Source organism: Arvicanthis niloticus, chromosome 12 (assembly GCF_011762505.2).
Source record: "Arvicanthis niloticus isolate mArvNil1 chromosome 12, mArvNil1.pat.X, whole genome shotgun sequence".
Lineage (NCBI taxonomy): Eukaryota > Metazoa > Chordata > Mammalia > Rodentia > Muridae > Arvicanthis > Arvicanthis niloticus.
This window is the reverse complement of record NC_047669.1, coordinates 31,592,875-31,608,798: the sequence shown is the minus strand read 5'-3', so window position 1 is coordinate 31,608,798 and position 15,924 is coordinate 31,592,875. Positions and strand designations below refer to the sequence as shown.

At 38.4% G+C, this 15,924-nt stretch overlaps 1 protein-coding gene across 1 annotated transcript in view; it reads right to left on the bottom strand.

The window, feature by feature from the left end:
- The window catches only part of Slc9c1 (solute carrier family 9 member C1), a 69,431-nt gene extending 57,918 nt beyond the window's left edge, over positions 1-11,513 (bottom strand). The window contains exons 1-7 of the mRNA XM_076911185.1: positions 11,418-11,513; positions 7,543-7,797; positions 6,598-6,698; positions 4,744-4,872; positions 3,432-3,597; positions 1,332-1,457; positions 75-236 (exon numbers count right to left, since the gene is read on the bottom strand). Of these exons, the coding sequence (XP_076767300.1) occupies positions 75-236; positions 1,332-1,457; positions 3,432-3,597; positions 4,744-4,872; positions 6,598-6,698; positions 7,543-7,690 (832 nt within the window). The 5' untranslated portion in view covers positions 7,691-7,797; positions 11,418-11,513. The remainder of the gene's footprint in view (positions 1-74; positions 237-1,331; positions 1,458-3,431; positions 3,598-4,743; positions 4,873-6,597; positions 6,699-7,542; positions 7,798-11,417) is intronic.
- Between the last annotated feature and the right edge of the window lie 4,411 nt (positions 11,514-15,924).

Genomic DNA, 15,924 nt, shown 5'->3' with positions numbered 1-15,924 from the left:
TCTATTCTTTGAGGGTGTTTTTACATCTATCCCTTCTGTGTAGTTTAAAGTAAAGCATGAGACCTCCTACTTACAAACATAGAAGATGAGGTATAGAACTGAGAAGATGAAAGTGATGTGGTTGACGTCATCACCAAAGATGGTAGCCATCCATAACTGAATCACTTTTGTAATTAGGATTCCAGTGAAGAAGCTTCCAACAAAATACGAACAAGCTGTAGACATGACCTTATGGACTACAAGAAAGTAGAGAAATGAAAACCGTTCATAGAACTCACTTGGCCTTCCTGTTAAATGATGTTCTAGTCAATTTTTCATTCTGTCATGATTAAAATTAGCTCTGTTAAAATGAACATCAGAGTACAAGTATCCCTTCAAGATATGGAGTTTACTGGACTGTATGTTAGTCCTGTTTGTAGTCTCTTAAAGACCCTTCCTTACGGGTTCTATAGCTGAATTAATTTATACCAATGGTCTATAGGAGTGCCTATTCTTCACATACTCACTGACATTCTTTAAGTTTTTTATTTTTAATTAATTTTTCCTAAGTACATAAAAATAACCCACTCAGTCTGTGTAGTGTTTCTTGAACAGAGGGTTTGTAGGGAGGATAGTGAAGGAGGAAATGATGTAACTATATCATAATCATAAAGATAGAAGAAATGAGCTTTAAAATATGATTCTATTATTTTATGTGGAAGTATGTTTTGCCTACATATATGTCTGTGCACCATGTGTGTACCCAGTGTCTGAGTTTGTCAGAAGAGAGTGTTGTATCTCCTGGAACTAGAGTTACAAATGGTTTTGAGCCAACATGTTGGTGCTAGAAACCTAGATTCTCTGGAAGAACTGGCAGTGTTCTTATCCAAGGAGCCACTCCTACAGCCCATATTGAGTATTTCTTTGTTACTATGTATGTCATTTGAATAAGTTTTAATAGAGGTGGTATCTTATTGTATGCCTTGTTTGTATTTCCATAATAATTGATGACATTTGTGGCTGATGCATATCATTTCAGCCCTTTCATGGTGTTTCCCTTTATCATGGTCTGCAACCTTCTGCAACCATAAGCTAAAAAGCAATATTTCCTCACATGCATTGTTCATAATATAGAATTATTTGGCAGAGGAATATAGAAGTAAATAAAACATAGTCTCTGCTCAGTCAATCTGCAGAATAACAGCAACAGTGAGAAAGCATGCTACATACAGGTCATGTCACCCTGCCAATACTTGCTACTTTCTATACGCATAATTTATAATAAGGTACAACATTCATTCGCACTTTAAGGAAACTATTCACCTTTTAAGATGTTAGAAAAATATCCTTACCTAGGGTACTGTTCACATTCTTTGACTGGAAGCTGATCTGCACAACACCATTATATATAACTAAGGATATCACTGAGGTCAGCAGACTCTCTCCATTAATTAAATTTGTGAGGCTTCTAGAAAGACCTGCACATATCAAAGAAGATAAAACTGTATTAATATTAAAGAATAGAATTATATTAGCAGGAGTTAACCATAGGGTCTCATCTTCTTGACACTCTTCCTCCAGGTCCCTACCTTTTGTGGATTTCTCCAATCTAACAGTCTTCTACCCAAAAGACACACATTTTGATGACACAGAAAACCTAATTCTAGACCTATTCTTAGCTGTGGATCAGTGTCACCTAAACTATTGTCATGGTGGGAAAAAAACCAAGTAAACTTATTTATTTACCAACTCTAAGACTCTACCATAATAATAAAATACTAAATTAACTACAGTCCATTAGGTTAGGTAATGAACAGATTTTGCTTTAAGCCACCACATTTGGGGTGTTCATTCGTCAGCAAAACTTACTATTGTATAATTACTCCAGTTCATAAAATACAACTAGGTAAGCAAGCATGACTTTTTGAAAATGAATAACAAATTTGAAGTCAAGGAAAAAAAAAAAAAAAACAAAAACAAACCTCAAGAAGACAGTGTAAATGTGTGTACTCTATGGGCATGCACTCAACTCCCTAGGCAGATTGGGTTCTTGTGAATAATGAACAACTATGTATGACTTATACAAGTACATAAACAAAAAATCATGTTTACAGAGTTTAAAATACATAGAGGATAGAGACATAGTGCACTTAGTATACTGCTTGTATACAAGCATGATGTCCTGAGCTGTATCTCCTGAACCCATGTGAAAAATCTGGCTGTCTGCACCTGTAACTGCAGCACTAGGAAGGTAGAGGGAGACAGCCTGGCTCCCTGACTGACCAACCAAGCTAAACTTGTGAGCTTCCATAGTGAAAGATCCTGACTCAAACACTGTGAAAGAAAATCAGGAGGAGGATTTCTGGGGTTCTTCTCAGTCCTCACAGGTGCATGCCCACTAGTACTTCAGCTGCACATACCCATGTACTCACAAGCACAAAATCTTGCTTTTCAAGACCAAGCAAAATGCTGCTAAGAGAAAGACACCTTTTACAAATATTTTTGAAAGACTCAATTTTAGAAGAATAGCAAAATTCCAAAACTAACAGCAAGATGCCCAGTATTTATGATATCTTAATCTGTATTATTTTGCATTTTTGAATAATTTAACTTAATATTTTACTGCTTTTCTCTCTAATGGTCTATTTAATTTTTTTCTCCAATAATTTTTTTATTCACTCTACTTCTCTTTCACAGCCCCACATTCTTCTCTCCTTGCAGCCCCACCCTTACAAATCCTTCCCCCCGTTGCTCTCTCTCCTCCTCAGTGAAGGCAAAGGCCCTCCTTTGGGTACCACACCACCCTGGAACATCTAGCCCCAGCAGGACTACATATAGCCTCTCCTACTGAAGCCTTACCAGGAAGTCCAGCAGGGGAAGGGGGTCGAATGGCAGGGAACAGAGTCTGAGAAGACCCCTGCTCCACTTGTTAGGGGTCTCACATGAAGACCAAGCTGCAAGTTTGTTATAAATGCGTAGTCTGTTCTAAATAGTATATACCACAACAATTCTATGATGTGTGATTTTATTGTTTGCTATTCTTCTGGCTTTTGATTGATGCTGACAGTGACTACAAAGGGAATTTTAAATGACATTATCCTATTGACTGTTTTCAAAGGATAATAAATATTGAGCAAAAGAAAATGAATTACAGTGTGTACATGATAATGTGATGGTCCAAACTGTTCTGTTGGTGTGAGGGGGATACTTGTATGACCATGATGGGAAACTGCTCTTTTTAGATGCAAGATAAGCTCTTCACTGGTCTTTCCTTCTCTCCTAAGCATCACTTGCAGAACATGTGCCAGTCCTTGATATCTCCCAGCCCCTTCCCATACTACTGCATGTGGTGAAATCCATCTTTGACAAAGGATCTTAATATGAAGATAACTTAACTACAAAATATGTTCTCACTATAAAAGAGGAAATGAGAAGAGAAAGGAGGTACTTACCAAGGTCTCGTATGGAGGCTGAAGTAAGCATAGGATCTGAACTTATAAGAACAGCTGAAAAGAGTAACCAGGGGATGGTCTTCAAAGATAGTTTATTTACAGATTGCAGATACCAAAGTATTAAGGTGTAATTAATCATAAATCCAGGAATTGTAATTAGTAGTATCTGCAAAAATATTTGGTGGTAGAGAGATCAGATCTCTTTTGCATTCTGTGTTGAAAAGCAGAAGACCAGAGTGCTGGCTACAAGTTGGTTAGCTCACTTTGCTAGAGCAACACCCCCCACTTGCCACCTAAATAGAGATACAGTAAGTGGCCGAGCATAGGTCTTCTGGGCCAACATATACCATAGCTCTCTGCAGCTACTGCTACCCGATCTGGTCAATTGTCTGACCTCAGTGTACCTGGTTTTAAATTAAAATGCATTGCTTCTGATGGTGTTTAGGCCAGAGCCTTCTATTTGCAGAGCTACTTTTGAGAACTTTGGAAGATGTATATGTACAGCTTGTGACCAGGTGAGTTTTATCTCAATGGCTTTCACTAATCCCTTGCCTCTTGGTACTCAGATTTGGGTTACGCTTGCTTCTGTGAGTTTCCTTCTAAGCTTTCTTTGTTCCCAGCAGATGTAGCTTTAGATAGTAGAGGTTTAAAATGGGACATTGTTCATCAAATTCCTTCTTCCTTGAGTCAATACACTTCATCGTCATGTCACATTCTTACAGATTCCCAGAGCTAAAATGATAATTGGTATCAAATTTTGCCAGTAAAATAGTCAGAATTATTTCTTTTCTCCAGCTTTTCCCTGAGCTTCCAATACACTAGAACACCACCAATATATGTGTGATGGTTTGTATATGTTTGGCCCAGGGAGTAGCACTATTAGAAGGTGTGGCCCTGTTGGAGTAGGTGTGTCACTGTGGATGTGGGCTATAAAACCCTAATCCTAGCTGCCTGGAGGTCAATATTCTGCTAGCAGCCTTCAGATGAAGATGTAGAACTCTCAGCTCTGACTGCCCCATGCCTGTCTGGTTGTTGCCATGCTCCCACCTTGATAATAATGTACTGAACCTCTGAAGCTATAAGCCAGCCCCAATTAAATGTTGTCCTTATAAGAGTTGCCTTGGTCATGGTGTCTGTTCACAGCAGTAAAACCCTAACTAAGACAATCTGTTTTTTTTTTTTCTTTCTAGATTCACCACTCTGATATGCTTCTCCTATCCTCTTTATTTTCTATTTTGGGATAAAAAATGATAAACCAAAAATAATTAACATGGTTAGTGAATGGAGAGTAATATGAAATTAGAACTATTACCTGCCAAAATAACTTTTGAAGCATGTATATATCCATGTCAAATGCAACATTAAAGATAATTACTGGTGTAAATATGCCAAAAAACATGTCTGGATCCATCCATTGTATGGCATCTGCATATATCTGGATCTAGTAATATAAAATTGATTATTCATACATATTCACCCTTTGTTAACATAGAACACATGCCAGAGACTCTTCTCTAGCAACAGAGAAAGTAAGTTTCAGAAAGATACAACATAGTATGGAGTTGAAGACTTACGCTGTTGGGTTATACACAACTTCCCATCTGATTGGCAGATGAAAAAACATAACAGAGAAAAGTTGATACACATCCCTGAGCCCTTCTCAGAGAGAGGATGGAGGAAGCACATTGATGTAGGTATTAAAGACCATATAGTGGTTTTACAGGAACAAAAGAGAAAGAAAGTATTTTAAGTAAGTGGGTTCTTACACATAAGAATCTACAAATGAATAAATGATCCTATGAATTCCAAGGAGCTATGAAAAAGCCATATTTAATCAATATCTGTGAAAAATGAGAAGATTAGTTGGAACAGAGATAAAGAAGTTCGTGTGAGTAGTGAAATAGCTGGGAGGGCGCATCTTTCCTGATATTAGTAGACATCAGGAGGTTCTATTAGGAATATTCATCTGGTTCATCTTGCTTCTACGGTGCATATTTCAGCTGGCCTCCACGGCTTTTTAGCCTATGCTATCAGGGTTTTGAGAACAGGTATAGGATAAAGTTCACACTCCCATAATTGCTATTCTGAAAGTCTTTTATCTCTGGCCCAGTTCTGTACTCTTTCTCAGAAACTGAAACTGTGGCAGGGTGGCTTATTAGCTTGCAGAGTGCTATGTTAGGCCACAGTTCTTGATACAAGATATCTTCCCTTGGTGGAGATTTTGGAAGGACTTAAAGTTGCATTTATTTCAAACTCGAGATTAGGTAAGTGAACAGTTCAGTTTTTGTCCTTGCATAGATAGACTCTTTTAACATTCTATATCTGAAAAGTCCATCATTTTCAAAACAGCTCTCACTGACTGCCTAAAGTGGTCATTGGCTAAATACAACCCTTGGGCTAAACCTGACTGGCTATTCATTTCACATATAAAGTGTGAGACGGCTGTGCCTTTCATTACTGTATGGAGAAGGCCTTTAGTAGCAGAAACGGAGATCACAGAGCCTGCAAAATGTAAACCATTCACACCGAGTCCTCTTACAAAGAAAGCTTTACCCCAAATTTCTGGATGCAAGTACTGTTTTAATGCATCAGGAATGCAGTCTACATTCCTTATAGTAAGTATTCTCCCCTGTCTACATGATCCCAACTCTTCCTAATGTCACTTTCTTGTCTAAATTTCATTTGTCATTTCCATGTCATTTTCATGGAATAGGCTCATATCCTATGCCCCTTTTAGGGACAAGCATGTCTTATACAAAATGTATAAAACACTTTCTAACTGAGGCAATAGTATTGGATCACTACAAGATTTATCTTATTATTAGAATTGTCTTACTGCCAGATTCCTATGATAGAAATTCCATGCTATCTTCCTGGCCAAGTTCTCATTTAGGATTCTGAATTCTGATCTATCCTCAGTAGTTGTACCTATATTCACTTCCAACAACCTTTGTGCTTTCAGACTGTGGGCTCTGTTTTTTCAGCATGGTTATTTATTATTATTATTATTATTATTATTATTATTATTATTATTATTATTATTATTATCATTCTTTGCTTGTTTGAGTGGAAGGAGATCAGGTTTTTTTTTTCCAAAAATTCTTTAGCCATCTTTGTGTTTATGTAAGTCTTAGATATAATGTTGATATTCATTTATTATACATACCTGGGTAGATGCAAAACTCAGAATTTCAAAACAGCATCCAATTAAAAATAGTATCACAGGAAGAGGAATTGGAAAATCTTTCAGATGCATGTTCAAAAATGCTGCAAAAAGTATACTCGTTACTGATAGACAAAGTAAAATCTATACTCATTACAGATAGGCAAGGTAATGTCATATTTACTGACTTTTACTATTATGTTTTGCAATTTCTAAATATCAAAGAAGTATAATAGTATCTACTACTAATGATGGTCTACATGTGGTCAAGACCTTCATTCATGTTTAAAGAAACAAAACCAATGTCAACATTAGCTGATCAAATTCCTGCTTTATAACTTTTTATAATGGATTGCATTTCTTTAGAGACTTTAGTTAAGTATTGCTAGAAACTATTGGTTCTTAGGTCTTCTTCTTCTTCTTCTTCTTCTTCTTCTTCTTCTTCTTCTTCTTCTTCTTCTTCTTCTTCTTCTTTCTCCTTCTCCTTCTTCTTATTTTTCTCCTTCTCCTTCCTTCTTCTCCTTCCTTCTTCCTTCTCCTTCTCCTCCTTCTCCTTCTCTTTCTTCCCTTTCCCCTTCCCCTCCCTCCCCTCCTCCTTCTCCTTCCCCATTTATAAAAAGTAAGTGTAGGTTCATCATTTAGGTAGTATTTCTGGAAGTTGCTATTCAGAACTATGATTCTTCTACCTCCTTCAATTGCTCTAGTTACTGAAAGCTGAGTCTGACCTAGTAGTAATTGTGCTCTGTTTTTAAACCTGAGAGTGATGAAGGACAGTGATGACACATCTTTTCCCAGGGATAGGTACTGTTTAACTCTTTCATTTATATTAAATGTATGAAACTAGGTATTAAATTCTAATTTTCTACCACTGTTACTTTCTTTAATTCTATATATTACTTATAAGATGTATTTATAGACTAGACAGAGGAGGGATGGGTGTTAACTTACCTCCAATCGTACAGATCAAAGATAGTATCAGGATGATTTCAGGGAGGTCGTCGGGAGTGCTCAGAAACACACTTTTGAGAAGCTTCAGCCATGCATTACTCAGTTTGATATCGTGGGTCACAGTAAAATTCTCAAAATTGTCTTCCATTCCTGTGTCTAATTACAGTCAGTCTGCCTCAAGCTCTATGCGTCTCTGAAAATTCACAGGGAATCAAAGAGAATAGGCCTTTCTTCTTGGTGCCTCCTAATGCTCTTCTAAAAGAGAAGAAAAATCACATATTTCTTAAGTATCTTAAGTCCTCATTCATGGCCTGTAAACATTAGGAATGTCTCTTTTTTCTGTGACACTTCCAACTGGAATGAAATGTAAAATGCAGAATCCCAGGTGATAGGGACTAGCCAGAGATGCTCTGTATCCATTCTCAGTCCTGAGTGCTCCCCAGCCATTGCTCCTTTTAAATCTTGTCAACTAACTATCTTATTAAAGGATCCTTCACAGAACCCTTCTCCCTTCATTGAGACCACAAGTTACCACAGGTTATCCAACTGTTTAAGGAAGTGAAAGAACCTTTTGACTTTCATGTTAATTTTAACCAGACTACAATTAACAGATCATGCTAATAGCCGCCAGGGCTTTCTTTTATGCCATGTGGAGTACCATTAGGCCATGAGTCTGATAAGAGTTTAAAACAATGAACAATAGCCATATCCAGAGAACTTATCTCTTCCCAAGTTAAGACAGTTTTACATCAGAGGTCTTCAATTGCCTTCAAGAAATCTTATCTTGTGAGGTAGGGCAAGAACTACTCAAGCTCAGGTTGACCTCAAATATATATATATATATATATATATATATATATATATATATATATATATATATATATATAAAATGTGTGTGTATTTATGTGTATATATACTTTTCTGGTTACAACAAACAATGTTTTGAAAAACTAAATTAAATACATATATTTATGTTCAACTTGGAAATAAATATGTAAACAGAACAGTAAAATCACCCACATGAGTCTCACCCAGGGGATTTTCTATGCTTTCTTTAAACTGATGAGTTCACTCTCTTATAAGGATGCTGCATCCTGCTTTCTTCATGTTACTGTATCATTAGCATCAATAAGACTTGTATACAATATTTTTACTGACTGGACCACATGAGCACAAACTCCATGCTCAGGCTGTCTGGACACAGAGATATGTCCAGATTCTCTTTGTAGTTCGAAAGCCTGTTTTCTCCAACTCCATTTTTTTTTTGTTTTCAAATGTGTTGAAGTTCCTAGCCTATGTCACTCAGCTCTCTGAATTTATTATCCCCTGTGGAGCTATACTGATATTGACCAGCATGCCTAGAGATACCTAGGTGTCCTGGGTGATTTTAATATGTAGCTGTTTAGCAATCACTGTAACTCTACCTGTTCAAAGGAAACTGTTACTCAGTTTCAGTCTTAAAGCTAAACACTGATTTTGATTCGGCTTGAGACAAAGATGCTCACAATCATAAATGCATGTGTAGTTAGCAGGTTTAATATTTGCAGCAGTTAGGGTAATGATTTACCATGTAGGACCATAGTGTACTTTGATAAAATGTTACAGGGAATTCCATATAAGATTTGCAATTTAAGAGATTTTGGAAGAGGTCTATGGGATGAATAGTCAGGTGAATCAGGGACAATAGTGTTGTTTGGTATCTTAAAAAAATTGACCTATAGTGAGAGCAAATCTGAGTAAATTACATTGTGATGTCATTTACAAAGAGCTTGGTGTTAGTGAAAGTAGGGATGTATGGAGTCAGGACTCACACAAGTATCTTGTTTCTCTCTCAATTAGTTGTTTTATTAATTAACTAAGTAATTTTTGAGACAAGGTCTCACTATATAGATCTAGCTAGTCTCAAAATCATAGATATCTGCCTGCCTCTGCCTCCCAGGATCTGGAAGGAAAGTTATGTGACATCACACCTGGCCATTTCATGTGTAAACTTGACACTCTGTGGGACTATTTGTGTCCAGTAGAACAACTTGCCCTAGCTAAGAGCACATCAGTCTGGCTACCAGAACATTGAGCCCTAAGTGTAAGGATGAGGCCAGATTCTAGAGTTTGTGTGTGTGTGTGTGTGTGTGTGTGTATGTGTTCATCAAAGAGTATATTTTTCAATGTATTCTGGAACAGAATTGCAAGGTCTTGCTTCGTATGCACAAAGCCTTGAGTTCAATCCTCAGCATAGCCTAAACAAACCAAGGTGACACAAGCCTGTAATCCCAGCACTCAGGAGATGGAGGCAGAAAAATAAAAAGTTCAAGAGCATCACCAGCCACATAGCAAATTTGAAGACAGAGCCGATCTCAAAGATAAAAAAAAAAAAAAAAAAAAAGACAAAACAAAACAAGACAGAGCTTGATACTGATCTGGAAACAGAGCAAACCCACTGAGCTATGCCTCTTGAGCAAGACTCTCCATCTCAGCACCAGCATGAGTCACTTGGAAAGCTGAAAAGAAAGAAAAGCCCTGATGCCTGGTTACCCTTAGAGGTGAATGTAATTGGTTTAGAGTGCAACCTGGGGCTTGGGAACTATACCAGTTCCATTTTGACCCTCCCTGCTTGCGTTCAGAATTTAATACATCAGAGGGGTCTCTAGTTCTGAACTGCAGATGGGAACACATAGTCCCATATGCACTTTTCTCATTTCTCAAATCATTTTAAAACAGTTAATTCTAATAAACCAGTTCCAGAAAATTATATAAGTATCTCAAGTTTTGATTATTGTTAAAATTTAAGGATATCCCAAATTAAGTTCCACACAATTTTTTAATGTGTTTATGGTGTGGTAAATACTTCTGCTGCAAACTTTGCAACTTTGGCTTAAAGCATACCAAATAGCCTTTCCCAATAAAACGTTTCATCTTAAATTGGCTTGTAAATGCTAATATTGCTGTTCTTTAATATTTTAAAGATATGTGTACAAAAGCTACAGGAAGAACATCCGGATTTAAAATGCCAACAAAACTTCTTCAAAATAAATCAGCTTTATATGTTTATATGTTCAATAAATTTATGAGTCCAAGTCTCATTTTGAGAAAAATAATGATTTGCCTGTAAAGTTTCAGACATTATTTCACCAATGAAATGTTTTGATTTTGTTTTTGAGTAGAGATATTAATGTCTACCCTATCAAAAATGGCATGTTGATTACCCTTAGCGGCCAGCCAACCAAAGCTCAGAGAGATTCTGTTTCTCGTAGCATGGAAGTTTCATTCATTCACTTTGTCCCTGAAAACTTTTTTTTTTTTTTTTTGCCATTGCCATCTTGTAGGAAAACAGAGATGAGACTATCTCAAACAGTGTGTGATGGGGTCACTACTCATATGACCGAGCTATGAAATGCAAGCCTCACAATTGGGGTTGGATACAACTTGGGGTCCCAATGTCTGCTTAGTGAACTCTGAGCCATTACATGGCCTTTGTACTCACTGACCATGAACAGGGAGGGAGTTCTACTCAGTAATGCTGGTAACTCATAATGAACAGCCCAGGTTCACAATCTTCCACCCCACTTTCTTTTAGGGCATGACTACTTGGTACCTCACCAATGGTAAGTCATTATCCATTTGGCGGTGAGTAGTTTCTCAGGAACTGATATAAAAAGTTTCATGGTGGAGGGTTGAGGCAGAAATTCACCCTGAGGCAATTGATCTTAGGGAGAGTCTTTGGTTGTAATGAGAAAGGCACAAGAGCCTAGATGGAGGAGCCAACTCTAAAGCTAACTGCTGTGGTTTCCTTTAATCCCTCAGCAGAGGAGGTTCAGAGACCAAGTACCAAGTTGGAAAGGTCAACTTCCAGAAAGAGAATCAACAGGAGGGCTCACCATCGGGTCACAGGAGTGTCCTGGAGCATATGAGAAGTGGAGGCCAGGAAACTTCCTCTCACTCCACAACTGTCCAAAACCAACTGCCACCTCACTGACAGTTACTTGTTCCAAGCCCCGCCCCTGCCATGTGCCTACTGGCTGGAGGTTCATAACTCCTGACTTAATTGGATTGTAGAAACAGCATCCATTTTCTGTGTATTAAAGGCATTGAAATTTTTAAGGCTGTTCTTATTTAGAAAAATAATGAGGGATCAAGAAAAGTTATCTTCCAGTAAATTATTATTTACATTAAATGCAAATACAGTAAATGTATTATGTACATTTAAGCTGTGGTATAGTGGGTTTCTGGCTATGAACACATGGATAGTGTTTTCTCTGAATTCAAGTAAGACAAAGTATTCTGGATAGGATGAGGTTATAGATATTTTGAATGCAAAATTTTTTGAAGCTTTTGGTTCTGGGAACAGAAGAATGCAATCAAGACAAATAGTCCCTAAGTGGTGTGTTGCAAAATCCCTCAAAGAAGCTGCCAGCCCCTTCTTTCCACCCTAGCCTATAGTGGTAGTAAGATGCCTCAGCAGAAGCTGTCAAAAATAGCAGTATCACATCTCCTCAGTCTTCTGCAGTTGTCACAGGAACTATCCACAGTGGCAACACCTTTCCTGCCTCAGCAGGAACTGCCCCTCAAGAGCTGTCTGTCCACAATGGTAACACCTTTCCTGTCTCAGCCTACAGCCTTGGTAAAACACCACTGCAGGAGCTATCTTTTCCAGCTGGAAAGTGGCAGCACCTCCCTTCAAGCCTCCCTGAGCAGCCCCAAACCTCCTGCTGCCAAAACCTCCTACTTCCAGAAAGACTTCCCACCTTAATCCTGATGCAGGGAAAGGGGTGGTGGGGTGGTGAAAAAAAAAAAAAAGCCACCACTCTCTGAGCTCCCCAAGCTCAGGACTTAAAATGCCACCAATTCTCATTCTGATCATCTCTACCCTGAAAAGCTTGGCCCCTGAACAAATCGTATATAACCCCTGTGCAATTCCCTGGTGTCTGCTTCTGGGATCAGAGAGCAGCCATCCCTGGATTCATCTCTCAATACACTGGACCTTCCAATAAATCTCTTCCATGAGATTTGCTGCTAGGTATGACTCTCTCATCAGAAGAAGCAAGAAGCAATGAAGAGAAGAAGGGAAGGAGCTAAAAAATGAGGCAGGGCTTGAGGCTTCTGGGTTCTTCAGCTCCCCTGGCAGCTGCAATGCCTTTGTGGAGGAGGCTTCCTCCCAGAGCCCAGTGGTTCCTGGGACCCTGTGTCTCAGGACACCTTCTCCTCTCATAGCTATGTGGTTCTTAGGCTTCTGAATCCCAGGATACCCTTCCATCCGAGTAGAAACACAGTATTTATACATTCTTTCTTGTATCTGTCAATGTTCTCTTGGGGAACAGAACCTATTCTATTCTGTATATTCTAATTTAGGCTAGTAGAGATTCAAAACATTCATCACAGTATTCTATGAAAATATTTTGGGAGAAATTTTGTAATGCTCTCAAACTCTGGGTCATTTGACATGTAGGAAAACACTATGTTCTGACTCACACAGCGATATTTTTGGGAGCCTAGGAGAAGGAAGGAACAGAGAAACGAGAGATTGAGAACTGCAGATGAGGCCCCTTTACATTGTCCTTGTGGATGTGTGAGAAGCATTCCTAGCCTTATACAGTCTGACAGCTTGAAACAACAGGGGTCATTGAAGGGAATTATCTCCACAAGTTAACAGTGTAAATCCATTTTCGCAATTGGTCAAAGAAACCATGAAAGGATTTTAAAACAGATAAACTACTTATAAAGTTTTAAAGAAATAAAAGTTTAAGATTATTTCAACTAAGCATTTACATGTAAATTATAAGGATTGAATGCCTTTCTTCTATTAAAAATAGAATTAGGGAAAACACAGCCTGAGCAAGGGACAGGCTGTGGGACCGCCGCATGCCTGGCCCCTCTTGCCCATGCCCACTGCCAGCCTGCCATGCCTGGCTTAGACTACAAGTTCCTGGAGAAGCCCAAGCCACAGTGGCTATTCCACTGTGTGGGAAACCCACGCTCGAGCCTGAGCATGTGTCTACTTGCGGCCACCGCTTCTGCCACACCTGCCTGCAGGAGTTCCTCAATGAATGAGTCTTCAAATGTCCTGAGGAACAGCTTCCTGTGGACTATGCGAAGATCTACCCAGACCCGGAGCTGGAGGCTTGGCTATATGCTGCATCCACAGTGAGGAGGGTTGCCGCTGTAGTGGACCATAATGTCATCTACAGGGCCACTTAAACACTTGCAGCTCCAACATTGTCGCCTGCCCAAATCGCTGCCTGGCTAGATGAGCTGGTGTGACCTGCCCATGTACTTGCAGCAAGACTGCCCTAAGGACAACCTCAAATGTGAATTTTGTGTTTGTGACTTCAGTGGGGAGGCCTATGAGAGTCACGAGGGTGTGTGCCCCCAAGAAAGTGTGTGTTGTAAGAACAAATGAGGTGACTTGTTGGCCCAGCATGGCACTTCTGGGTGCCCCAAGTTGTCAGGAGCCATAATGGGACAAGCTAATAACTATCAGGTGACCATCCTGAAATGGCTTGCCTTGGATTATTATATAATCTGAGACAAGTGAGCCCTTATGCAGCAAGGCTGTAAGGGACTTATTTTAGGAAAGATTCCTGCTATTAATATGCTTTTCCTATTATTATTAAACATATGTAACAATCACTAAGCAATAGCACACCCCTTTGGAGCAGATCTCTGCAGATCCATGAAGATGTACTGTCTTGTAGTGATGCTATATAGACAAATAGATGACTTCTTAAGTCTTAATGACGATCTTTTAAGAATTCCTAAAATTATATCAAAATTACTAAGCTCTTCTATAGTGGGACTGCTATTAGGTCCTTTTCTGATAGTCAAAACTGCAATGAGAACTCTGCCAGTCTTCCAAGTGTCATCAGTTAATTGCTCTTAGATAGTAATCAGACTTTCTCCTACTCAGAGCACATCCCAAGAAGTTGTAACACAATTAACCAAAGGTGATTAAAAGGGAACTAACGATTTATTATAGGTGCTAGGACAGAAGATAAAATATTGCCTGAGTTTATCTATACAAAACTTCACTAATAACTTAGTTACAGTTTTAAACTTTCAGTGAACCTGTGGAGCTAGACAGGTGATGGATGTTTAGACAGATAATTACTCCTTATGGATATGCATGCAAACATTCTCTGTTGTAAACTTCTATTTCAATTTATGATGTGATTTTTGGTGTGAACTGTGATGAACTTTGTAACATGTGATCATGTATTCTGAAAGATGTATGAGTACTGAAGACAAAGAGGAGTCGTTCCTTCCTTCCTTTCCTTTTCCCCTGCCTAGAATTTTTTCCCTTAGAATTTTTCCTTATTAGATTTTTTTTCCTTTTCTCCACTTAGGACCTTTCCACTTTTCCCCTTCGATAGCTTTCATAAGAAACTTTTTACACTTAGTAATAAACTCTATAATAACTTCTCTAAGTGTCTTTTCTTCCTGCAACCTCATACTAACAGGCATAAGTTAGAGCCCAGCAGTTCCTGCTGAGATAGTACAAAGGTTGTTTACTTAATCCTTTACTGTTTTTAGGATGAGGTGCTAAGTGCCAGAAACCGCAGTTTCTGGCCTTAAAGGATCACAGAAGGCAGGTCAGCTACAGTAGCATAGTAATTTAGATAAGTAAATGACTTATCTAAATGACTTCACACTCATCAAAGGAAAAATCTACCAAGATAAAATCTTAATTCTGAACATCTATGCTCCAAATGCAAGGGCATCCACATACATAAAAGAAACTTTACTAAATCTCAAAGCACACATTGCACCTCACACAATAATAGTGGGGAATTTCAACACCCCACTCTCAGCAATGAACAGATCATGGAAACAGAAACTTAACAGAGACACAATGAAATTAACAGAAGCTATGAACCAAACGGATTTAACAGATATCTATAGAACATTTCATCCTAAAACAAAAGAATATATGTTTTCCTCAGCACCTCATGGTACCTTCTCCAAAATAGATCATATAATTGGTCACAAAACAGGCCTCAAGAGATATAAGAAAATTGAAATAATCTCATGCATCCTATCTGATCACCAGGGACTAAGGTTGGTCTTCAATAATAACAAAAACAATGGAAAGCCCACATACACGTGGAAACTGAACTAGGCTCTACTCAATGATGACTTGGTCAAGGAAGAAATACAGAAAGAAATTAAAGACTTTCTAGATTTAAGGAAAATGAGGACACATTATAGCAAAACTTGTGGAACTCCATGAAAGCAGTACTAATAGGAAAACTCATAACTCTTAAGTGCCTACAAAAAGAAACTGGAGAGAGCATACACAGCATACACTAACAACTTGACAGTATACCTGAAAGCTCTAGAACAAAAAGAAGCAAATGCACCCAAGAGGAGTAGACAGCAGGGAAATAATCA